This window comes from Cheilinus undulatus, linkage group 10, assembly GCF_018320785.1.
Source record: "Cheilinus undulatus linkage group 10, ASM1832078v1, whole genome shotgun sequence".
NCBI classification, from domain to species: domain Eukaryota; kingdom Metazoa; phylum Chordata; class Actinopteri; order Labriformes; family Labridae; genus Cheilinus; species Cheilinus undulatus.
This window is the reverse complement of record NC_054874.1, coordinates 34,473,003-34,498,256: the sequence shown is the minus strand read 5'-3', so window position 1 is coordinate 34,498,256 and position 25,254 is coordinate 34,473,003. Positions and strand designations below refer to the sequence as shown.

Here is a 25,254-nt window from a genome sequence, read left to right as displayed (position 1 = left end):
GGCCCACCGCCTATTGGTGTTTTGAAATACATGAAGGAAACACACTAAAGATAACAAGATTGTTGTTGTGTGGATGAACTTAAAAAGACTGGCTCACATTACTTAAATTATTCGTGTTCCCAAAAAAAATCACAATTTCTTGTATTTTGAACAAAGATTTTTGACTTCAATACTATATATATATATATATATATATATATATATATATATATATATATATATATATATTTGTGCAAAGATACGAACTTGATTTTTTATTGTTTATTTTACAGATTCAATTAAGTTACATTTACTTCTCCTCAAGTTCATTTTTTTCAGCGTAGCCTGCTTGCAGTCCAGATCTTACACCAACAGAAAACATTTGACACATCATAGAATGACAAACCCGTCCACGAAAACCCAGAACAGTTTGAGCAGCTTTAAAGCAACATCACAGAAAAACGGGACAAACTTCCTCTCCTAAAATTTTAGCCACTGGTCTCACGTTTACAGATTGTTGTTTAAAGACGAGGGGATGCTACAGAATAGTAAACACGACCCTGTCCCTATTTTTTAAGATGTGTTGCTGCCATCAAATACAAATGGGTTAATATTTTTAATGAAATGGTCAAACATCACAGTTTTAACATCTAATTTGTTGATTATGTTACATTGTGAATAAAATATGGGATTATAAGGTATGCAAATCATTGCTTTCTGTTGCTGTCATTTATCACAGTGCCACAACTTTTTTTTGGAATTGCTGTTGTATTGATTTGCTTCATTTTGTTTAGTTTGATTTTAAGTTAATGATTGCGATCAAATTTTCCCTCATTGATTCTAAGTTTGTATCATAAAAATGAGAGCACAGAACAAGATAAGCAAGATATACAAATAGATTAAAAAAAAAAAAAACAATGTTAGAGCAAGGATACCCAATTATCCATCAAATCTTCATAAACAAAGAGAATCCTACATCCTTAGCGTGAACTTTTTTTTAACCTTGCTGTCCATAATATTTAGTGAGTGACTCACAGAGTTTTTCTTTGCTGTCTTTCCATAGATGCATATCCTCGAACAGAGATGATCTATACCTGGACCAAAGGGCCTCAGCGTTCTGTGGAGATCCCTCCTGAGTCCTCCAGCCTTGTTCAATATGACCTAATCGGCCAGACTGTCTCCAGTGAAATCATTAAATCCATCACAGGCAAGACTCACTTTTCCTTTAACAATTTTGACTTATCAACTGCATTATATCAGATTCTTAAAAGCCAAATCACTGTAGGCTCCCTCTCTTATCTTCTTAAGACCCCAGGGCACCTCTCTTCCCCTTATATTTTTTTTACAATTAGACAGAAAAAAACAGGATAATATTGATGCTAATGATGCCTTTATTTTATTCAACATTTAAAGCTGTGGGCAATGTCACCTATCAGTATGACAGTAGATCTGAATTTAAAAATTGATATTCAATTTCAAGCAACTTTAATTACATTATCAAAGTTCAATTAAGCTCAGTTTATGTGTCCTTCCTTCTCCTACTGTCCAGTCCCGTTTAAGGTTCTAATCTCATCTTCCCATATAAAAGTCAGTTTAATCTGATTTGCAAGCTGATGATGCCCAAACCTGATGGTTTGATATTTTTGAAGTGAGTTTGTATGTATCTACCTGTCAATAGAAATTTGATGACTCCACGCTCTTTCTACACCACTATGCAAGGTCTGAGGTTGCTCTGAATTGGATATAAAGAACAACACAATCTTAAGTGATTAGATATACAGCAGACTACAAAGATGGAATTATTTCTTAACTGATCAACTTTCTTTGAAGCTTGAAAAAGATTGTTTTCAATTAAAATGCAGAAACTTGTCAAATATAAAATTGCCAAAACTGCTTTTAAAAGCTGTGTTAAATGCATAAATAACACCAGATGTTGATTACAGGCTTTAAAATCAAATCAAAATTGCATTGTGGCTGATTTTGGAGTAATTAACAAGACACCACCCTGAAAACAGGGAGCAGTGAACAACCAAAAAGGAGCAAACATCAGTCACAGAGTAAATTTCAAATACACATAATATTTATATTTAATAAATAATGTTATTCATATAAATTGGTATAAGATTGTACACTGACCCTTGCAACCTGTGGCTGTACAATAATCCCAGACAACTTTTTTAAAGATAATACAGTGTATTCAACAAAGCAGTATAGTTTTTGATGAATGACAAAAAATAGTTATAAAAGTAAACAACAAAGCAACATTTTTATAAAGGGAAACAGAAGCATGTGTGTGTGTGTGTCTTCACACGTGAGTGCGGGTGTTTATTCGAGTGTGTGTTTGTGTGTGTGTGAGAGAACAAGATGGCAGTGACACATGTGGCTACCCATGTGAAACTAAATATGGTTGTAGTAAAGGAGAAGAGAAAGAACATAAAGGTGCTGACTTGGCAAACAGGAAACTCTTACATGTTGCTACAATCTCAGTACCGTTGCTGAATACCACTGTGGCCCCGTCCGCACGATGATGAATTCAGTAGTACACGCAAAAGGATTTTGCCTATCAGCGTTTCATCCACATGGAAATGGCATTTTGGGGGACTGTAAATGATACTTTTTGAAAACGTGTCCCAGAGTGCACAAATTCGTAAACGACTATCGTTTTGTCCATGTGGACAGCCAACCGCATCTTAAACGAATCTTGAAACGATTACATCACACACAGCGTAGCTCTCTTAAGACGACTGTGCAGGTATGGCCAAAAACAACAATGGCGGATTATGGGGTTGTGTTTGTGCTGCAGAAGCTACTGAGCTTGTTATGGCTTTGACAGCAAAATCTGATGCTCCTTTACCACCACCGTGAAACGCATACACCATATTTTCTTAAATCCAATGGAGAGAACAACCAGAAGGGCAACTAGAAGAAGATTTGTGTCAGTTTTCTTTGATCTTCTTCTCTCTTTTGGTGCATTTCCCTGACAGCAATACAGCACCATGCACAGGCTTGGTATATGCACTACAGGATTTTCAGTGGTTCTGTGCTTACATGGATATTTCCTGAAATGATCCTGTCTTTATAGAAAACTTTTTCAAAACGAAACAGCAATATACCGTTTTCGTGTGTGGACGGGGCCTGACTTTGATTCAATGGCAGTTATACTAGTCTGTGCTGGTGAGAACAGTTTACTTATCATAAGCAAACACAGCCCAGTGAATAAACAACAAACACACAGAGACACCAATAACTTAAATTTGGCAGCTGTTAAAGAAAAAATGGGATGTGGGAGTCAAAAAACAGAGCTGACTGTTTCAGAACATAAACACTCTAAAGCTCTGCCTAGACCAGGGGATATTCCATCAAAGTAGCTTACAAAGACCGATATTTTCTGAATTGGCCTTACTTGAATTAGCCACAAGTTTCTTTCAAGCCTCAATTTGTTCACTCATGCTGATCACATGTCTAGTCTAACCCCCTAGCTCAGGGTGATAACAAAGGGGGAGTCCACATGCAGTTCAAAGAGCTAACACATTTGTGTTTATTCAACAACAAATGATCAAACTTATCAAATAACTAATGTTGTTTATTTGGAATATTGCGGAAATTAACTGAATTGGACTCAAATTCCACACTGCACAAATATCCCCCCCCCCCACAACTAAAGTTTGTCAAAACAGCTGCTCCAAACACAAGCAAACATGATGGAGCTCAACATGGGGCTATTAATGTTGCACCTACAAGTTATTTCACCTCACCACACCAGAGTCACAGAGAGAGTGAGGTACACAGCTGTGACTTCAGACTTATAACTTGAAGAACTACTCACCCCTCAAGGTTTCAAACTCAAGTCAGACTAGAGATTTTACAAGGTCCCATAGTCTATACGATGTAACATTTGATTATCAATTATCTAATTCCTCCAGTCAATTCTGTTTTTTCCTTTGGTTGCTTAACAAGCCAATGGTTGCATTAACGTACTGGTCCAATATATGGCAGAAGGACAGACAGCGGTGTATAGAGAGAGATGAGGAGAGAAGTGTTACAGTCAGGAGTAGAACACAATACTGCATAAAACTGCATGCACTGTAACATACTGTGAGAGTAAAGAAAAGTTTAAGAAACAGGTTTAATTTTAACTGTCACGGCAAACGCGACCCTGGGCAACGTATCACTGATCTAGGGCTTCCAGGTGTCTGCTGCCCATGCCATACTAGCATGTGGCTGCCAAGCTCAAGAAAAGGGAGACAGACCTCACCTGTTGCAGCTCAACCTCTGCCACAGCTCCACCAGCTCTCTCCGCTCTGGACCCCATACTTCCTCCTCAGAGTAATGGCAAATGACAGTTCATTGTTTTATAACATAAACATGCAACAAAACTCAAAGATAAACTTAGAAACTGAAATTAAATGGGGAAACAATCTTCTGTTTTGCTCCAAACGTCTCCATGAGGTAGTGTTGCAGTGTTCCCCACTCCTCTCTAGCACACCTGCCCACCTCTGCTTAATCAGGACAGTGGTCCCCTCCTATCATCAGCAGCTGGCTGTGAGAGCAGGAAGGCCCGCCCCCTATCAAGCTTGACAGCCATGCCATACAACCTATCGGGAGTGTTGCCGTAACACCCCCACCCCCATAAACAGAACAAAAACAAAGTATGGCCCAGGGGCCACTTTTAATTGGCCCCCCCAAATTTTTTTTAATTAAATGAAATATGGCCCTCAACAGAGCACGAAGTTTGGGCTGGACTGTATTATTCTTATTAGTTTCAGCACAAGGCAGTGCTACCGTACTAACACTGTAAAAAAACATTTTAACACATTTTTATGCTAGTTTTTAAAGGATTAAACTGAGACAACACTATAAATAGTAAACAGTAGCAACCACAATAATAAAGATATCTTTATTTGTAACACCTTAATGGATTACAGCAGCAAATAGCTGCACCAATGATGTTCCAGGGGTGGAGCCAGTGGTAGCCAGAGCCCACCAGGGCCCCTGAAATTTTAATTGGCCACCCCAAAATCCTAAAAAATGATTGGCTATTTACCTTGTCAGCTATCACCTAGCCATTTAAGCATACCCAATCACTGAGCATATTTTAACCTACTTATGAAAGTGGCCCCACCATCCTTATATATTTCTGTATGTGGCCCCCAAGAGAAAAACTTTTAACTTTAATGTTACTATTATGTGGAAATTAAAATGTTCTGTTGACATGAGAGGGGGACTCAAAAATGTCACGAACACAGACTGGCTGGAGGTTTTGTAGAGTTTACTAACAGCTGGGTCATTGACAAAAGCAAAGACAAAGAATGCAGGCAGACAGGCAATTTATGCTCTTGACATCTGATCTGTGGAAGCACGCCATGTGACTCACTTAAATCCCGTACAAGTACATTTCCCCAGATTCTATTTCTGAATGCCTGCCCACCCCAGGCCAAATGTAATTTTAGCTGTGTTACATGATTCATAGAAAACATATTTTCACACTAACACCTTTTTATTAAGTTTATATCACTCTGTGTTTGAGAGAACAGAAGGATTTCTTCATTTACATTATAAACATCAGTTTGGATCCAGTGTGATTAAACATGTGGATGTGTCTTAAAATGTTAAAAATATCTGACTGTTACACTGGTTATAATTATTTTATATCAGGGTTATCCAAACTGCTGCTAACGGGGGAACTGTGGCCCTTTTTTCATCAATTTAAGTTTATTTCTATTGAATTAGTGATTATTTTATCGACTAACATAAATAGGACATTCTTTGTTATGGTAAAATTAGTGTAAAGGGGTGCACTTGATCCATGATCTTCTTTGTTTTTGGTGCATTTTGGTGGCAGCATTACCGTGCCACTTACACGCTTGGCTTATAAACGATTGAGTTTTCAGTTGTTTTGAATGATTTCATGCTTGCGTGGATATTTCTGTCTAAATTTCTAAATGAGAAGGCTGTCAGAAGACACACATTAGCCTTTGTTCGCAAGCAAAGTATGGTTTCAACAAATAAATGTAAATAACTAAAAGTTGGACTGACTTCTTTCTGTAGGGCAGTGGTACTCGACCTTATTCTACCAAAGAGCCACATTGTCTAAATCAGTGGTTCTCAACTGGTCTTGCTTCGGGACCCACCATCACTCCTTAATAACAAGCCGCGACCCAAATTGAGGAAAATTTTTCAACCTCTCAAATTTATTTAATGAAAAGATGATGCTGGTTGAGCCTGAGATTGTACAGAATATCACAGTAGGCCAACATACAAAAACAACTGCTTAATGATCATCCAAAATAACCAGCAGGTGGTGATGTTTAAGAGGGAAATATTCCTTTTAACACTCAATTAGCAACATTTTAAATAAAACAAAAAGTGCATCATAGGGAAGCAAAGTTTCAAGAATATTAGTGTAACTGTGGTTGTAATAACCCTGCATCAGTGGATACACAGTTAACATAGTTAACAAAAAAAATGTGCAACTAATGATGCATTTCATAAAAATTATGTAGCTTTAGCTGAGAATACCCACTTACTGAACATATAACCAGTAATGCATTATGAAAATTATTAACTTCACAAGCAGTTTATATCCACAAACTCAAAATAAACTGAGCAAAAGTGCAACTAGCTGCAGCTCAAGAATAGCTTCAAGTAAAAAAAAAAATCTTGAGATTACCTTATCAGTGGGTTAAAACTGATCAACATTGTGCTATGAAAAAAATTAAGCAGCACTCACTTAAACCTGAGGTTTATTGCTGACATAATAGAGCTGAGTTGGGGGAATTAATGGAAGAACTGGGGATGTTTTTTGCTGCTGACTAGAGTCTCAAAGTCTGGGGTTATGTTCAATGTCCAGTCTGTTTCTGTGCTTTGTCTTCAGCTGGACCAGAGCTGAGAAGCCACTCTCACAGAGATAGGTAGTACTGAATGGTAGGATTTTTACTGCTTGAGTAGCAAAGGAGGGATACTCTTTCATCACAGTGCTGCACCAGAACTGGGAGAGGCTTACCTCTGTGAATTTCTTTTTCAGTGTGTGGTCACATGACAGCTCCACCAGCTGAATCTCTTCAATACTTGGCAACTTGACACTTCCCATGTTGATACCAAAGAGGTCCCGTATCCAGTTGTCTTTCCTCTGTTTCTCAGGAAAGCAGTCATTAAACCACTCCCATAGTTTATTCAGATGTGCCATGAATGTTTTCTTCATGACGTTTTCCCTGCTGTGTCCAATTGCTGTCCCTCGTGACAGGCATTTGGAAACATGTCGAGTCGGTTTTTCGAAACATGTGTAGCCCACACCGTGATCTTTTTTTGGAACGCATGGATTTTTTCATATTGTTCAAAAATGTTGTTCCCTCTCCCCTGCATAGACACATTTAATGTGTTTAAGTGTTCAAACACATAAGCGAGGTAAGCGACGTGTGGGAGCCACACACTCTTGCTAAACAGGTCAGCAAGAGGCGAGTTATTATCTGCAAGAAAGGCTGCGATTTCAGCTCTCAGCTCATAAAAACGGAACACCTTTCCCCTCGACAGCCAGCATACTTCGGCATGATACAGCACCTGTACATGCTCACTACCAAGATCATGGCACAGTTTTTGAAAACAACAAGTATTCTTTGTGCTCCGTTTAATGTAATTTACCACCTGGATAACATCTTTTAATGTTTCATGAAGCACTGGTACCTTATCCTTTGCTGCCAGGTTCCTCCCAATGCAAAAAAAAAAAAAAAAAAAACTGGTTCCAAGTTGCATTAAGTGCCTTCTCAAGTATCCTCCTCACGACCCTCGAGTTTTTTCCAGTCATGGAGGCAGCGCCATCAGTTGTGATACCAATACACATGGCCCAGCTTAGACCCACCGAACTCAAATATAAGTCCACAGAGCTGAAAATGTCCTCTGCAGTAGTAGTAGTAGGGAGCTCTCTTGTGCAAAGAATTTGCTCCTGCAAGTCCCCCTCCCACACGTCTCACGTATACCAGTAAAACTGCTTTGTTTCTTATGTCCGTTGATTCGTCCGTTTGTAATGCAAAATGACTGCTTGCATTAATATGAGCAGTGGTCTGCTGTCTGATGTCATCCGACATGTCTTTGATTCGTCTGCTTATAGTGTCATTTGACAGAGGTATAGTTTTGAGTTTATCCGCTGCAGTTTGGTCCAGCACCTCTCCCACCATGTCCAATGCTGCAGGTAAAATTAGGTCTTCTGCGAGGTGTGGGGCTTTTTTGACTTAGCAATACAATGTGCCACCCGGTAAGAAGTGCAAAATACTTGTTGTTGCTTTGAGCATGAAGAAGTAAGGCACTTTTGTGATGTCCTGAGGTCCTGAAGTTGTCTTCAAAAGTACTCAACAGGTTTATCTTTGAGAACAGAGTGCTTTGTTTCTAAATGTCACTTTAGTTTTGATGGCTTCATACGTTCATGAGCCAGCACCTCGCTGCACACAACACATTGAGGTTTTTGTCCTCAATGTAAGAAAATCCATATTTCATGTAGTTGGCCTGCGCTTCGCCATGCTGAATTAGCATATGAAAACAAACTTTGCCGGTCTTCCTCTGCTGTGAAATGCAACTGTGAGTGAGGGTTAATTGCCATTACAGTGCATTACCGCCACCCATTGGAGCAGAGTGGGAATAGATGGCACTGCTGCAAAACCTCCCCTTCAAAATGAAAGCACAGCATGCATTTTATTGTAGATTTTTTTTTTTTTCCAGGCAAAGGCCCGCAACCCACTGAAAACATGTCCGCAACCCACTCTCGGGTCGCAACCCACCCATTGAGAATCACTGGTCTAAATAATACTTTAGCGAGAGCCACAATACGAACCGGGAATGTAAGGTAGATAATAGATCAGTTAATCTGTAGTTGAAATGAAATAAAACTGTGGCTTGGTGGATCATTATGAGATTAAATGGGATGCATATGTCTGCATAGTGTCAGAAGAACTAATATGTCACTGATAATGAGCATATATATTTTTTTATTTATCACTGACCTCAAGCTAAAACCTTGCATCTCAATTTTTCATGATTTTAATTTGTTTTTTTATAAATCCTTTTTTTTTTTTTTTTTTTTTTTTTTGCAAGTTGGACAGTGTGCAGATGTTTACCTTTGAACTGCTTGCTGGATACCCTGCCTTCCGATGCACCTGTCCTGAGAAATAGATGTGCAAAGTAACCTTTCCATTATAAATCATATTTGTATCATTTTTATAAATTAGACATTTTCATTCCCTGAAAAGTGGTCATTTTGGAGATACCAGTCTTTGGTCAAACACCAACATTAAGAAAGATCCACCTGGCCTAAAGATTTTTTTAAGATATTACAGTGTGCTGAGTTTGAGCAATGAGATGCTTTTCAAAGAAAATGATGAATTATGGTTGGCTATTTGGGTATTTATATCTCACGTTAGGGCCTTTTACTGTAGTTCTCTGGCTTTATTAACATAAAAGAGATGCTTTCAAATTTTTTTCTGCTCATTCTTAATTCTTTAGTCAAAGGGGAGGGGCCTCATTTTGGTCTTTGCCCTGGGCCTCCAAATGACTAAAACCAGCCCTGCCGCACACCTGCAGCTCTACCAGACACCCATCAGCCCTGTTCCATCCCAGCAAGCGCCGTGGCATTGGGTCAATGACCGTGGCAGGAAAGGGAGGTGCTCCTCCTGCTTACTTGGTCACTTTTCTGTCCAGCTTCAGAACAAATACATCCTTGAGTCACTGGATTTCCCTCCTCCATTCCACGTCTCCTCATCACCCCTGCTGTCCAGCGGGCTGCAGTGCTCCGTGTCTCCTCCTGCTGCCTGTCTGCGAGGCACACCTGAGCAGTCCTCCCATGACAGAGTTTAACCGCTCCACTCCGCTCTTCACCCCATCACCGTGACCGAAGCCTGCAGCTCCCCGCTCCTCCAAATCATTTCCAACCACCTCCTTTCCTCTAGATGATCCATCAAAACAGCTCTACTCTGGCGCTGTTTGCACGCGCCCAGCAGCGCAGTGTGGCTTGGAGCCTCGGTCTCCCCTGGTCTCCTTGTCTGCCAGTGTGCAGCCTGGAGTAAACATTGGAACAGTTGCTGAAGAAAATTTTAACTTTCCACCTGTTCTCGTGGTCGGGTCATCCATGGTTCGTCACGTTCAGATCAACAGGTGTCTCATCAACTGCCTTCCAGGTGCCCTTGTCAACGACGTCAATAACTCCACCCTAGAGCTGCTATATCACAACTCATCCGTCTCATCTGTTGTGGTGCACGCTGGCACCAATGATCTCAGGATTCAAGAGGCAGAGAAACTAAAGTGACATGTCCTGTTAGAGTAATGACAAACAACAGGTCTAAGTTCCATAACATACAACATACTCAGAAAACTGCATGCTATCTGGTTCCTATCAACTCTAATGTTCCTCACACAGTCAACTCTCTCCCTTTGCACTTTTCTAATTTCTAACCATAAACTTGACTATTTGCTGCTAACTGAAACATGGCTTGATGAAACTGGAAATAAGGAGCTTATCAAAGCATCACCTGATAAATATATTTTTTGTCATTACCCTGGAGGGGAGTTGCAGCGCTGTGCAAAGACATTTTCAACTGTAGAACAGTGAATGTTGGTAATTACCTGAGCTTTGAATATCTAGCTCTGTGTCTTTATTCTGTGTCACCTGTTGATAAATTTTAGTGAGTTTTTATCCAAAATTTTAACAGACTTCGACTGTATAATTATTTCTGGCGAGTTCAACACAATCTAAACAGCTTCTCAGTTTACTTGAATCGTTTGATTTTAAGCAGCATGTCACTGGACCCACCCATATTAGAGGTCATACACTTGACCTTGTCTTTTCGACCTTGTCTTTTTATGATTGTAGAAATAATTGTTGATGTTTTTAAACCCTCATTATAAAGCACATTGAGCTTTTCTGTAATGAAATGTGCTACATAAATAAAGTTGCTTGCTTGCTTCATCATTTTTTGATTTAATGTAATTCCTGCATCACTTCCCTGATGCTTTTTGAAAGTGAACACGTTCAAAATGACACCGTTAAGGATATATATTTAACTATGCATCGTAATCAACAACAGACAGAGCAACAGGTACCAGAACTTGAACATTTGAGAAAATGTAACTTTTAGCTGGATGCTTGACTGATAAAAAATCAAGTAATATTTGTTATATTGAGGGTGCATTCTTTAGCCAAAACACCTTCTGTCAGTGGTTAACCACTGAGGAAAACATACTTTCTATACCTGCTTGATTACTGTAAGCTCCACCCGTAATCATGTCCACAGTAGAACCCCCAGGAATAATGTGGTTTCAAACAAAAGATCAAAATGTCAAAAGTAAATGCTTACTCTGAAAGACTAAAGTGCAAACAAAAATCTGAAAGCAAATGATAAAATCAAACAAAATCCCAAACACAAGAGGCCCCCCCAACACATTTACAAAAGATCCCAGGAAATCCAAAGGGAAAATACATTATGAGCAAGGAGATACATATGACAAACTGTCACAGGAGGACAGGAGAACAGAGACTTGAACACAAAAAGAAATTTAGACACAGGTGAACCTTGGACAATCAGACAGTAATCTCACAACCTCAGTGGAGGGAAACACAAGGAAGCTAGGGGGGAAACACAAACACTCAGTCACATAATGAACACAAGGCAGGTAAAAGTACAAAGAAAACAGGAAACACCAGGAATAAAACTTCAGAATCCTTAAAGACCCTGTAAAGTAAAAATAAATCTGTATTTAGGTTTGTTGTATGATAGATCACTGTGTTATGAACCCCCAGTTCAAATTTCAGTCACATAAAGCATCTCCAAGTTTATAAAATTAAGCTTCAAATCATGAAAAATAAGGCAGTAAAATCTGCTCCAGGATGGTGTGGGCGTGTCTGTTGAATGAGCTGAAACCATGCTCACTCAGGACACGGTTGTCTGCAGCATTAACCCCCTACTCATGGTGTCATACTTGGAAAAATATCTTCCCCTAAAAACATGAACCAATAAACAAAACATGCATAACGATAACTTTGCCATGAAACATGAACATTATATTATTGTACAAAATGAACCAGAAGCCCCTGCTCCAGGTGACTGCTTCCCTCCACAATATTGTAGTGTTAGAGGGGCGGGGTCATTCTCTACTGTGGGCTCATGACATCGTGAGCCCACATATTGGCCCCGCCCACATGAAACCAAGCCAGGAAAGAGATGAAATGGCCTAAATCCAGAATTCAGTCTCATATAGAGCTCAGAGTTTTCACATGTTTACAGCAACCATATTCCAACATTTCTAGAGTGTTAAGACAAAAACTTTGGATTTCACTTTACAGGGTCTTTAAAAACACTTAAGAAACAATGGGCAAACTTCAGCTAACCTACAAAATGAATCAGGAAAACACCAGGACCTAAATTTGGGTATAACTCTGAATACACATACAAAAGGAGAACAACAAGTAATGCAAACAACAGGGCACATGAACGGCTGAACTTGAGAACCTTAAATAAACACTAATGAAAATTTATTAAAAAAAACACAATAAAGGGACATGACAAAGTAACAGAAGAAACCCTACCAGAAAATACGACTGAAGATGTACTAAATATAACCCTAATGACAGTTACAACTAGAAAAGCACTCAGAGAGTGCAGACCTCTGCCATCCACCCTATCTTTCCAATAGTGAAGAATCCTTTAAAAAATTCCTGGATCTGTCCCTATGTGCCCCCTACCATGGCATTTGCCGATTACTCCCTCCCTAGTGGGGTGGAAACACACAGGGAAAGCATTGGATTCACTACAGGTGGACTGTCATGGTGGAAGCATTGCCTGCTGATGCCAACAGATGCACTGACAGTCTCACCCATGGTCTCACTGGATGACTGGAAGTCATGGCAGAGGGTGAATAGTCCTCTATTCCTCCCAGCATTGTATTCTCGCTACAATTTGCTTTCTCTCTGTTACTCGTCTCCTCAACCGGGCGTGCGTCTCCCAAGTTCTATAAACTCCAAAACTTTGAATAGAAACACACCAAAAATGCTGCTGGGATTGAAGTTACTCATGTCTGCCATCTCCTGGTGTAAAGTGGTAACAGCGCAGACCTCCGCCATAAGCCCTATGTCCCAATAGTACAGAATCCTTAAAAAAATTCCTGGATCCAGATGGTGATCCGGATCACTCCCAAAATCTAATCAGTTCTTCCTTAAGCCATTTCTGACATTTTATGAAAATTTCATCAAAATCCATCAACAACTTGTTGAGTTATGTTGCTAACAAAGAACAAACTAACAAACCCACCTGATCACATAACCTCCTTGGCGGAGGTAAAAATGTGAAAATAATATCAAGCAGGGGCCATTTTAGATAAAGAACTTCAAAATCAATCACATCAAAATCAAGTCCTATTTTTCTGCATACAGCACATTGTTTATGTAATTGACTACAAAATACCTAGACACATTAAAATATTGCAGTATTTCAATACAATTTGAGATAAAATAATTTACTTTAGTAATAAATAAAGTCAGCATCATCCTTATCAGTTCAACCTGAATTATAATTATAAATTAGTAGGTCTATGATATACACTCAATGGCCACTTTATTAGGTACACCTTGCTAGTACCGGGTTGGACCCCCTTTTGCCCTCAGAACTGCCTCAATTCTTTATGACATAGTTTCAACATTCCTCTGATGTTGATGAGATCTGGTGACTGTGGAGGCCACTGGAGTACAATGAACTCATTGTAATGTTCAAGAACCAATTTAAGATGATTGGCTGCGTGACATGGTGCATTATCCTGTTGGAAGTAGCAATCAGAAGATAGGTACACTATGGTCATAAAGGGATGGACATAGTCAACAACAAGAGTCAGGTAAGCAGTGGCATTTAAACAATGTTGATTTGGCCTCAAGGGGCCTAAAGAGTGCCAAGAAAATATCACCCACACCATTACACCACCACCACCTGAACTTTTGATACAAGGTGGGATGGATCCATGTTTTCATGTTGTTTTCACCAAATTCTGACCCTACCATGTAAATGTCACAGGTAAAATCAAGACTCATCAGACTGGGCAGCGTTTTTCCCTTCGTCCAATTTTGGTGAACCTGTGAGAATTGTAGCCTCAGTTTCCTGTTCTTACACTGAGAAAAATGAATATGGGCAAAAGTAAATTTAACTTAATTTAATCTTCGATATCAACAATAAAAATCTAGGTTTTTAGCTTGACATAAGTAAATCTAATTTTGTTGTCAGTTTCTTTTGTTAAAAATACAAGACACTGTGATTTTTTTCCTAAACAAGAATAATTTAGGTAATGTAAGCCAATCTTCCAAAGTTTATCCACATAACTAAGCCTGACTTTGTTACCTTTTCTCAGTTTCATTCTGTTTCAAAAATTCAAAAAAAAAAAAAAAAAAAAAGAAAACAACAACAACGAAAAAAAACCTACATTATCCATGAATAAATGTCTCCTATGATTTATTGTGGGTATTTTAAATGAGTGATAAATGGCTTTTCTAACAATCAGGAATAGATGAATTGCTAACTGAAGACATGGCAGTGATGATGGATCAGATTGGTGGGATTCAAATCTGGGGATAAGTAGGCAGAATTTTCCCATGATGCCCTGGGGCAGAGTGTTTATATGTGTTGTATATGTGTTTAGATATGTTTAAATGTGATCAGATGAGTTTAGATGTTGAATGTTGTACAGAGATCACTGCAGGCATTGCTTTTTTCATCTTTCTGATGAATTATTGTTGGTTTTGATGGTCAACACTTTTGCACCATGAGTGAAAAGAGTACTTCCTGAAAATGAGTTTGATTGCCTGTCTAACATTTGTAGTCAAAAACTTAGCCATTTCACTGGTGAGGGAAAATCAAGAAGGTGTGGAAACCAATAATACTTCCTTTACAAGCATTGTTACATGTGTTTCTAATGAACACCACTAGTGGGAGGGAATCAGAAATTATAGTCTTCATATTATTGTGTTAGATTGCAATGAAAGGATGAGTTATTTTTACAAGCTGAAAATAATAGAAATGGCATACATTTCAAAGAAAACATTAAGTTGAAGAATAATCTTGTCGAATCTACTTGAAAATGTCAGTAGATTTCACTTTGATTGCTTTTGAGTAGTAGTTTTTACAAAGATTAATCTGGCTGATCTATGAAAAAATTGATGCAAAAAGTTGCCTAGGTTTTTCTAAGTAGAGTGGGCTGAATATTTTTATCAGTGTAGCGGAGAGGAGTGGCACCAGGTGTGGTCTTCTGCTGCTGTAGCCCATCTGCTTCAAGGTTCAATGTGTTGTGCTGACAGTGAGGGTATTCTGCATTTCTTGGTTGTAATGAGTGGCCATTCTCCTCTGACATCAAGAAGGCATTATTGTCCACACAACTGCTGCTCACTGGATATTTTCCCTTTTTCTGACCATTCTCTGTAAACCTTAGAGATGGTTGTGCATTAAAATCCCAGTAGATCAGCAGTTTTTAAAAAATTCTCAGATCGGCCAATCTGGCACCAACAACCATGCCGCGTTCAAAGTCACTTCCCCATTCTGGTGCTCTGTTTCAACTTCAGCAAGTCAAAAAAAGTTTTGTTTTGTAAACAGCACTTGTTTTTTTTAATTATCATTGTTGTTTGTTGAACTATGGCACCATTGCATCCCTTTTTTTCAAACTGCACTTGTTGTTTTTTGTCAGTGTTCAATGATGGTATGAATGAGAGACTTGTTTAACCTGCTAGAAAACAAATAAGAGAATCTCAAAATAAATAAATAAAATAGTGGCTTAACACTCTACTATTAAAAACAGCCATGCATTTATCACAAAGAAAAAATGGGCACAACTTTTTTAAAACCTCAATTCCAAAATAAGAGCGACAATAATACATTAAAGTTGCATATGTAATACAAAACATATAATGTACAAGATGTTTTATCAAATCTAGGCTGAAAAGTTGTAAATGAATTTAAGATATCATCTGGCTGCTCTCAGATCAGCTTTAATCGTAAAAGTGTCCTGTTTGTTTTGAAAACATATTCTTGCAAATATTCTTAGTGTTATTTTGTATCAACTTATGGCACCAAATTGTCCTTATTTTTATTTTACAGATTATTTTAAAAAGTGTACAAGTGGTATTTTCTCTCTGAGTGAAAGAAAAAATGTTTGTCCAATATGATCTGAATCAGATAGGATATCTGTGTTAACCAGCATGAAAAGCATTGAAACATTATGCATCTTTTTATTCTTTTGAAGTTAAAGTGATTCATCTCTGTTGATCCTTCAGGTGAATATGTGGTGATGACGGTCTTCTTCCACTTGAAACGTAAAATGGGCTACTTCATGATTCAGACGTATATCCCCTGCATAATGACAGTAATCCTTTCCCAAGTGTCCTTCTGGATAAATAAAGAATCTGTCCCGGCACGCACAGTCTTTGGTACGTAGACACCACACTTCATTCATCCTGCACATTCTTTCTACTCTTTTTTTTTTTTTTTTTATTACATCTGTCTCCTACAGGCCAACAAAGCCAGCACAGCTTATGTGTCTTTTTCACTCCAACGAACAAAGCAATAACAGTAAGAGATGGGTGATTATTGGGGATATAAAGTATAATGTTTGGGCATGTCTTTACAAACAAAAGCATTGCTGCTCCTTTCCTGATTTCTTCAATTTTACATAGAAAATTAACATGTTTAAAAATGAAAATTGACCCATGTTCATTTGTTGATATCTCGTAGTTGTATCTGGGAGGACAGTTGGAGAGAGGATGTGTCCCCTGCCTTAATAGATGTTTTTCTCCCTGTGTGTTCGGTGTCTGGCTCTTACCCTGACCTGACATTAAAGTCCCCGTACACAATAATGTGCATCCTGGAGGAGGTTAATCTCCTTGTCCAGGATGCACAACATGTCTTTAGGGACTTGATTAGGGGGGTGTAAGTAGAACATAGAGGGATGTTTTTCTCCATAGAGGTTTGCTTTTCACTTATTTATTTCAAACCAGATGTAAAAGACACCGGTTTTGTTCAACTTAATGGAGTGGGTTAGTCCTGATTTGTATCATTACTGTATAACATGCCTCCTAAGTCTTTTCTTTGTTGGATCCTATTAGCTTTGTGGATGGTACAACCAGTTCTATATAGTTACAGGGCATCCCGAAGGGGCCATGTCCCTCTGTACCATGTCTCTGTGTCTTTAATTTATTTTCTTCATTGAAGTCTGGGTTTCTGCTCTTGATACTGAATGCAGATGACTTCAGACCTTGTTTATTCTATGATGAAATAGTGAAAGATTTGTCAAGTTTATAATCCATGGTCTACAGTGTTGTTGTCCCTATGGATTTAGATTGGACCTAACCTGGCATGCCAGATGGATGTGTTTCACAGCCTTTGAAAAAAAAAACTCAGAGGGTTAATCTGTCACATCTTTATGGGCCAATCAGAGCAATAAAATCCGTGACATAACTGCGCCCCTACCGAAGGGGTAAAGTCCATAAAGAATTGCATAACGCAAACCATGGCAACTGTAGACATGTCAGTACACGACTTTTGTCATTTTAGAAAAGAAAACAAGTAAGTGCTGTTCTCTGTTCCTCTTTCAATGAAGAAATGTCTCCAAGTTCTGATAAAACTGGTGCTTTTGCAGCATCCACGCTAATGCCTTCCGGCATAATTGCACCGGCCCCTTGTTGCTGCTAACTTACATAACCACTCCGCTGCACCTGTAAGTACTGCCCCTCAACGCTGATTGGTCCTGTCACTTTCTAACTGGGCCCAAACGGTTCAGACAGGAGCTTTGCAAGATGGATTCACCAGTGAAAAACATGAAAACGGGCGTATCCATCTGCTTTGCAAGGTTAGGTTGGACCATGATTGTGCAGTGCTCCCTGAGGATTTGGTGTATGATCTTAGTAGGATTTAGGTAGGATCTTTCTTCTACATTGAGTAAATGTTCTATTTTAGGGCCTATCCCTTCACTTGTTCTTTGGTTTAGAAAGGACAAATTAACATCTACCTCTTCTATTAGGCACAGGTGACCAGCTCAAATGTTGAGCTATGTTGTCATGACTTAATCCCTGGTTTTTGACCCCCTGACTCACATCATCAAGAAATGGTCTGTACTTGACCCTGAGGTCAGAACCGGAGGACTCCTGTAAAAAACACCTTGGAGGGAAGGACTGAGGGAAGCCATTAAGTTTTGCCCAGTATTGCAGCCCCAGTTTAACATGCCTTAATTGTAAGGGCATTTCTCCCATTTCCAAAAGCAGTGCAGGGACAGGGGAAGTTTTAAAAGCTCCACAACACAGCCTTAACGCCTTTACCTGAAGGACATCTAACTTTCCAAGCACTGACTTGGCAGCAGATCCATGTACCAAACAACCATAATAAAGAACAGATCTTATCATTGCTTGATATATTAAATGCATGGCCCCTCTCTCTGCCCCCCAATCACACCTTGCTGAACTTCTCATGACATTAATTACTCTTTCACACTTATTTAACATTCTTGTAATATGGACTGTCCAAGTCATGCGTTCATTGAACCAAACACCCAAAAATTTAAAGTTTTTCACCCTCTCTAAAGGAAACCATACATGGATAACTCCACACTTAGAGGCTTCCGTTTAAAGCCAAAGATCATATATATGGACTTTGCGGGTGAGATCTTAAAGCCCCATTTGTCTGCCCACTCCTCCACAGAGACTAAGGCTCTTTGGACTTGTTTTAGAGTAAACTCTACATTTCTTCCTCTTTTCCAAATGGCACCGTTGTCTGCAAATAGAGACTGTCCAAATCCTCTCCCAATATTCATAAATATATCATTTATCATTATATTAAATAACACTGGACTAATCACACTTCCTTGTGGGGTGCCGTTGTCTATTTTAACAGTCTTTGAAGTTTTGCCACCCACCCGTACTTGAATTGTTCTTCTCATTAGAAAATTTTTGATCCAATTGTACATTCGTCCTCTAACTCCCAAATCATATATTTTAATCATAAGTCCTTCCTTCCACAAGGAATCACATGCTTTCTCAATATCCAAGAATACACTAACAACTACTTCTTTATTATTAAATGCACTTTTAATGTCGTGGTCTAAAACTGACACAGACTCCATTGTCGATTTACCATTTCTAAAACCATTTTGATATTTGGCAAAGAGCCCTTTGCTTTCTAGGAAATATACTAACCTGTTCGTAACCATTCGTTCCATGATTTTACAGAGCACTGAGGTTAAAGCTATAGGTCAATAACCAGGGTCTGAAGCGTCTTTGCCTGGTTTGAGAATAGGAATTATGACTGCATGCTTTCATTCAGCTGGTAAATACCCCTCTACCCACACAAAGTTGATTAAAGACAAAATTTCTTCTTGAACACAATAATCAAGATGTTTAAACAATTCATATGATAGTCCATCTCTCCCAGGAGTGGTATTAGCTTCTGAGCTAATGGCTTCCCTCAATTCCTTCATGTTGAAAAACAAATTAATTGGGTTATCATTCTCTAAATTATTTTCCAGTTTCCATTGATTGATTATCATCATTTCTGCCCTTTTGCAACGTTTCTTAGTTCCTTGATTCTTTGAGCTGTAGACTTCTTGAAAAACATCTACAAACATGTTGGCCTTTTCTTGATTAGTGACCGCCTCCACCTCCCCTTTCTGTAAAACTGGGATTGAGCTTCTTTTATAAAGTCCAGACATTTTGTGTACTGCTGACCACAGATGTTTAACAGGAGTTTCTGGTTCTAGGGTCTCACAAAATCTCCGCCAACTGTGCATTTTTGCATTTTTAATTACTCTTCTTGCCACCGCTCTTAACCTCTTATATTCTACTGCATAATACACTAATGGATATTTCCTTAACTTCCTATACGATTTGTTTCTGTTCCTGACAGCAATATTACATTCTTGATTCCACCATGGAACCAACTTGTGAGTTTTAAGATTCTGGGCTCTATTTTTGCAGACCAGGCGCAGGTGTGTGCTGCACCTATGCCGCACCAGCGGGGTGTGTCCAGGGCATTTTGCAATATTCATGCACGGCGCAGTCCGGCGTGGCGCGGCGCACCCATGCCTCTGTCCCTCCCACCGGCGCAAGTGGCAAAGAGGGAGGAGAGAAGGCGTGAGTGGGTTTAACGAATGTAATCTTCACCAATCAAATGAATGTCCCTCCTCGCCTTTAAATGCGAGCAAGGCGCAGTGCCAATTTCACCTTGCCACCTCCATGGATGAAGACAGTAGCAGCAGCTCCAGGCGGCCAAACGTCTCCCAAGAGGAAACTGATGTGCTGGTCCGGGAGGTCCAAGCTCGCGGTACCAGAATATATGGTAATGCTAACAGACCTCCACGGGCTGATGATGCAAAAACTGCCTGGGAGGAAGTTACTAATACTGTCAATCAAGTTTGCCAAGATATTCTGAGAACCACTAACCAATGTAAAAAACAGTTCAATGATGTAAGGAGAAGGGCCAAAAAAAGCTGTCAGAGCAAAGAAGGCACACAGTGGCCACCAGGCTGCGCATCAGAGGCCACGATGCGCGTCAGAGCCAAATTACCACTACACCAGGCGTGCTTTGCCTGCACCGAGAATAGACCAGGTTGGAGCTGGTGGGCTTTCAGCGCACCTTCCGCGCAGTGTTTTGGCACGAAATTGTCACTGCGCCAAGCTGAATCTGTCGACACCTCCCCCTGGTGCGCAGCCCAGTCTACCAAATTGCCAAATTGGCTGCGCACAGTGGTGCGCCGGAAGAAATTACCACTGCGCGGGGTGCGCCATGCTCCGTCACCCTGCGCCACCTTGCACGGCGCCATGAAATTAGAGCCCTCTGTCTCACAGGGACAGAGCAGTGGGCAGCCTTATGGATCATCAATCCAAGGGATTCATTCCAATCATCGATAGAGCCATTAGAATCTACCTCATTTAATACATTTCTGGCTTTTTCTTGAAATTCATCCCATTTAGCAAGCAAAAATTTATACCCCTCGTCCATTTCTATTCTCAGCTTTTGACCAAACCTACAGAGAACTGGAAAGTGATCACTTCCTAGAGTGTACCTGTCAAGAACATCCCACTCCCCAGTTCTGGCTAAGTTTGAGGAAGCAAGAGACAGATCAGTATGACTACACATATTCCTACCAGTATCAAACCTGGTTGGCCTTCCATCATTAAGGACTGCCAGATTGTACTTTTCCAAAACCTCTTCAATGACTGTTCCATTGTTATCTTTGATATCACTGCCCCAGAGAGGATTATGGGAGTTGAAGTCCCCTACCCAGATAACAGGACAGTTAACACATTTCATAATATCATCAAATTCAGACCAATCTAGATATTTACAAGGATTAAAAAAAAATCATAACTGTTATAGTTCTATTACTGGTCCACACTTCCACACCTATACACCCTAAATCAATGTTCATGTCAATTCCTTTATACTGAATTCCTAAACTAATAAACGTCACACAACCTCCACCTGATCTTTCAGACCTGTCTCTCCTCAGACACACATAACCTGGAATTACAAAGTCTAGGCAGGGTTTTAACCACGTCTCTTGGACACATATTAACTCTGGTTTTACTTTAAACTCATCAACAAACTTTTTAATTCCTGACCATTAGCATTTAAACTCTGGGCGTTCCATTTAAGAATATAAAACATGAAAATGCTAGTCCACAGCATCATTGCTCTCGGACTGCACCTCCATACCATCAGACCTCGACATCTGTGAGCTATCTAGATGCTGCTTCTCTGTCATGTACTCATGAAGTCTTTCCGGAGAGATCTCCTTAACGCCCAGGAAGCATTCAGCTGCCCCAACTACAGCCTTAATCACGTCAGATCTCCTTGTTGCTGATTTAGCTCCGACCAGCACATCTGTAATAAAAGCCAGAAACGCATCCCTGCTCAGAACCAGCATATCGGGGGGAAACACTGGCAGGGCTGGGAAAGCCTGCTGGCTCCTCAGCACAGTGCTGCTCATCTTTGTGCTTTGAGCTCTGAGCTCACCACCAGCTCATTTGATTGCCTCCACATATGAGACTTTATTTTGGTCTCTGTCAATCTAGCTCTGCTTGGCTTGAATAAAGTGTTCACATTCCTGAAACGCTGCTATATGCCCCCCCCCCCCCACAATTACAGCACCTGGGGGTCACTGCCTTGCATACTTTTATTTCACGGTCTTGTCCACATTTGGCACATCTACGTTTGCCCCGACAGAAACTGGCAGTGTGTCCAAACTGCTGATAGTTAAAACAGCGCAATGGGGGCCGAACATACTCTCTTACACGGTACGCCATACTTCCCAGATAAACTACCTCTGGCAGCATATACTGCCTGCAAAAGTCAGCAGCACTGGTGAGTCCCTTTCATCTCCCTCCTTACGTTTCAACCACATAACTCCAACCATGCTTCCTCCTTTGATGTTATCCAAGATTTCCTGTTCAGACAACCCAGAATACACTCCATAAATCACTCCTTTGGGACCCTTTTTGTCATTTGGAATCATTCTCTCCATTTTGACCACTAATTTTCCAGCTTCTTTTGTGCTGTCATGCTGTTTTTGATTTACACAACATACTCTGTCCCGTTGGACAGAATCTTGGCCTGGAAGCCCTTGCCTATTTGGCTCTCTAAAGCAGTAGTGATTCTAAGGGGGTTTAATACCCGAAATCCTCCCTCTCCTGGTTTCCTGGCCTTTCACTCTAAATGACACAACCAGCTCCTCGGGATTCATGTTCCCGGTTTTCCTCAGTTTGTTTTCTGCTCCTGCCTCCGTCATCGCTGGCCTTTCCTTGGATGCTCCTCTCTTTTGACTTCCTTTCGCCACCGTCTGCCACCCACCTCCCTCAACCCCACCACCGCCTTCAGTAGCCATAAGCTACTGTTACCCCACCAGTAACACACTCACACACCACACGCTTTCACTCACAAACAACTAAATAGACGTCCAACAACTAAACCTCCTCTTGATTGAGCCTGAGCAGAACACCGTGAGAGTACTGTTGCAGACCTGTACAGGCCGTCGGTCAATACCCCGACAAACAATCCTCCCAATGCCCTTTCAGTGACAACAAAAACACCAGCAGATCAAAGCATATAGACAGCAAATGAGTGAAAAATTCTAACTTTTCTCCAAACGCCGTTCAACGTGCTCTCATGCTAGACGACACATCCGGGTCCTCCCCCGCTTCCTTCACTGCTCCCCCTTCTAGATTTATCTGCAGTGTCCACCCTCTACTAATATACCCTTTTTTTAACAGAGGGTTAGTGGTTTCTTATTGCACTGTGTTGTGCCCGAAGATTATCATTGTGGAAGATTAGGCTGCACTTGTTTTCATTTTCCACACAGCCACAAAAAAATGTCTCAGGCCCTTTATTCAGAAACTCCATGTTTTCCTTGCAGATTCATTTGTAATAGCCACTGGAAACCGTAGCTTATCTATGGGGCTGGAAGTCCAAGGAAGGAGTAGAGGGGATGCTGTATTATACCTCCATTGTTTATGTTTAATTACTCAATAGGTTTGTAGCAGACTGCTAGATTGGAGTTTAAGCTAGCCTTCATAGCTTGTTCTTTGTTTAGCCAAATCCTTCACAAATCCTTCCTCTAACTTTTTAAAAATTATGTTACTCACTTGAGCCCTCTGCTTCCTTCCTGTCCTTATTTGAAGTCCATCTGCTGTCAGAAAAGTAAGGACAGATAGGCTTGTTTTCCAGTTTATTGTGTTTCCCTGAGTTTTTGTTGTTTTTTCTTTCAGGGAGATAATTATCATAAAAAGACTCATCTCCTTTCTTCTTCAAACTTTTAGGAAAAAAGAAGGTTAAAGTGTCACAAAATCTTCAGCTCAAGGATTTTGCTGTTGCTCTGTCCTCCCTCTGTCTCACTCTACCATCACCATGGTTGATTGTGGGTAAAATCTTCTTTTATCAAAAGCTGTTTGAACCAACTAGCATCATTTGAAGTGAACAAGGTAGTAGTTATGGGCGGGGTCTAGCTGTACTAGCTGATTGCAATGACTACCACAACATAGAAGCAATTTTATCAGAACTGGAGCACATTTCTGTATGAAATAAAGAGTAGAACAGGGAGGCTAACTTCAAATCAGATTGGCTGCCCAGGAGAGCCAGAAATTGCACTGACATATATGGCTCTGCTCATTGCCACTTGGAATGCCGGATGCCTCTAGAGATCCTGAATCCCCCCGGGAAGGGCATCAACTTCAGTTCCCTGGCTCCTGCCAGTGAATGCATCCTGAGGTTACTGGGGGGGGGGCAATGCAGGAACTTGTGGAGGCCAGGGTGTGTGACCTGTGTGAAATGATAAAGGGCCGCCTGGGCAAATGTAATGCCTCTCTAGCTTACAGGGTCGAATAGAGCCTCAAGGTAGCTACATCCTCTCAACATTGCTTTGCAATAATGGTGCCTGATGGCAGAGGATCCTGACAGAGGAGTCAGATATCAAGGGATGATAGTCTAATTTTCCCAATTGGAGCTCCAAATGGAGGCTGCAATATGTGTAGGCCCATCTGCTGTGATCCACCAGCTGTCAAAGAGACTCAACAGGTGGTAAAAAGCTGAAGGCTGGACAGCACCATGCAGGATCAAGGCTGAGATGGTCAAGGTGGGTGATGGTGTTCCTTGGTTACGTACTCTCATCTGCATCCATATGGAGAACAGGCATTATCCCTACCAACTGGAAGAGGGGCATTGTTGTTCCTATCCGGAAGAGAAGGACATGATTTATGGGATCGTTGGCAAGACTGTGTCTAAAGCTGACATGCTCAGGAGATGGGAAGGGTCAGCTGACTGACATGAATGGCAGCTGCACTCAACAGGCACCTGCTGCGCTTTCCTTGGCCTGATCCAGCTTTCCCCATACTGGGTGCTCAGTACTTGGTGGGCTGGTCAAGATGCCGGGGGATACCTGAGTATTGTGGATGGGCAGCTGGGGACATGGACCAGGCGCAGGGCTGGACGTTAGCCATGAGGATGCCAGAACAATACAGGACTAAGGCTGACACAGCTAAGTGCCAAACCTGTGTATGCTCCCATACCTGACCTGACCTCTAAACACTATTTAAAGTCACTAGGGGTGCGCAGATAATCAAGTGATTTAGGGCGCTGCCCATATACAGGCGGCCCGGGTTCAAATCCGACCTGTGGCCCGTTGCCACGTCTCTCCCCACTTTCCTCCCTGTATGTGTCCACTGTCCTCCTCTGTCTAAAAAAGCCCCCCCCCCAAAAAAATCTAGAAAGTCACTGAAAATTTGCAATA

At 40.5% G+C, this 25,254-nt stretch overlaps 1 protein-coding gene across 1 annotated transcript in view; it reads left to right on the top strand.

Moving 5' to 3' along the window:
• LOC121515892 (gamma-aminobutyric acid receptor subunit alpha-6-like) overlaps positions 1–25,254 on the top strand; it is a 193,396-nt gene that overhangs the window by 145,642 nt on the left and 22,500 nt on the right. The window contains exons 5-6 of the mRNA XM_041796831.1: positions 1,043–1,186; positions 16,262–16,414. Of these exons, the coding sequence (XP_041652765.1) occupies positions 1,043–1,186; positions 16,262–16,414 (297 nt within the window). The remainder of the gene's footprint in view (positions 1–1,042; positions 1,187–16,261; positions 16,415–25,254) is intronic.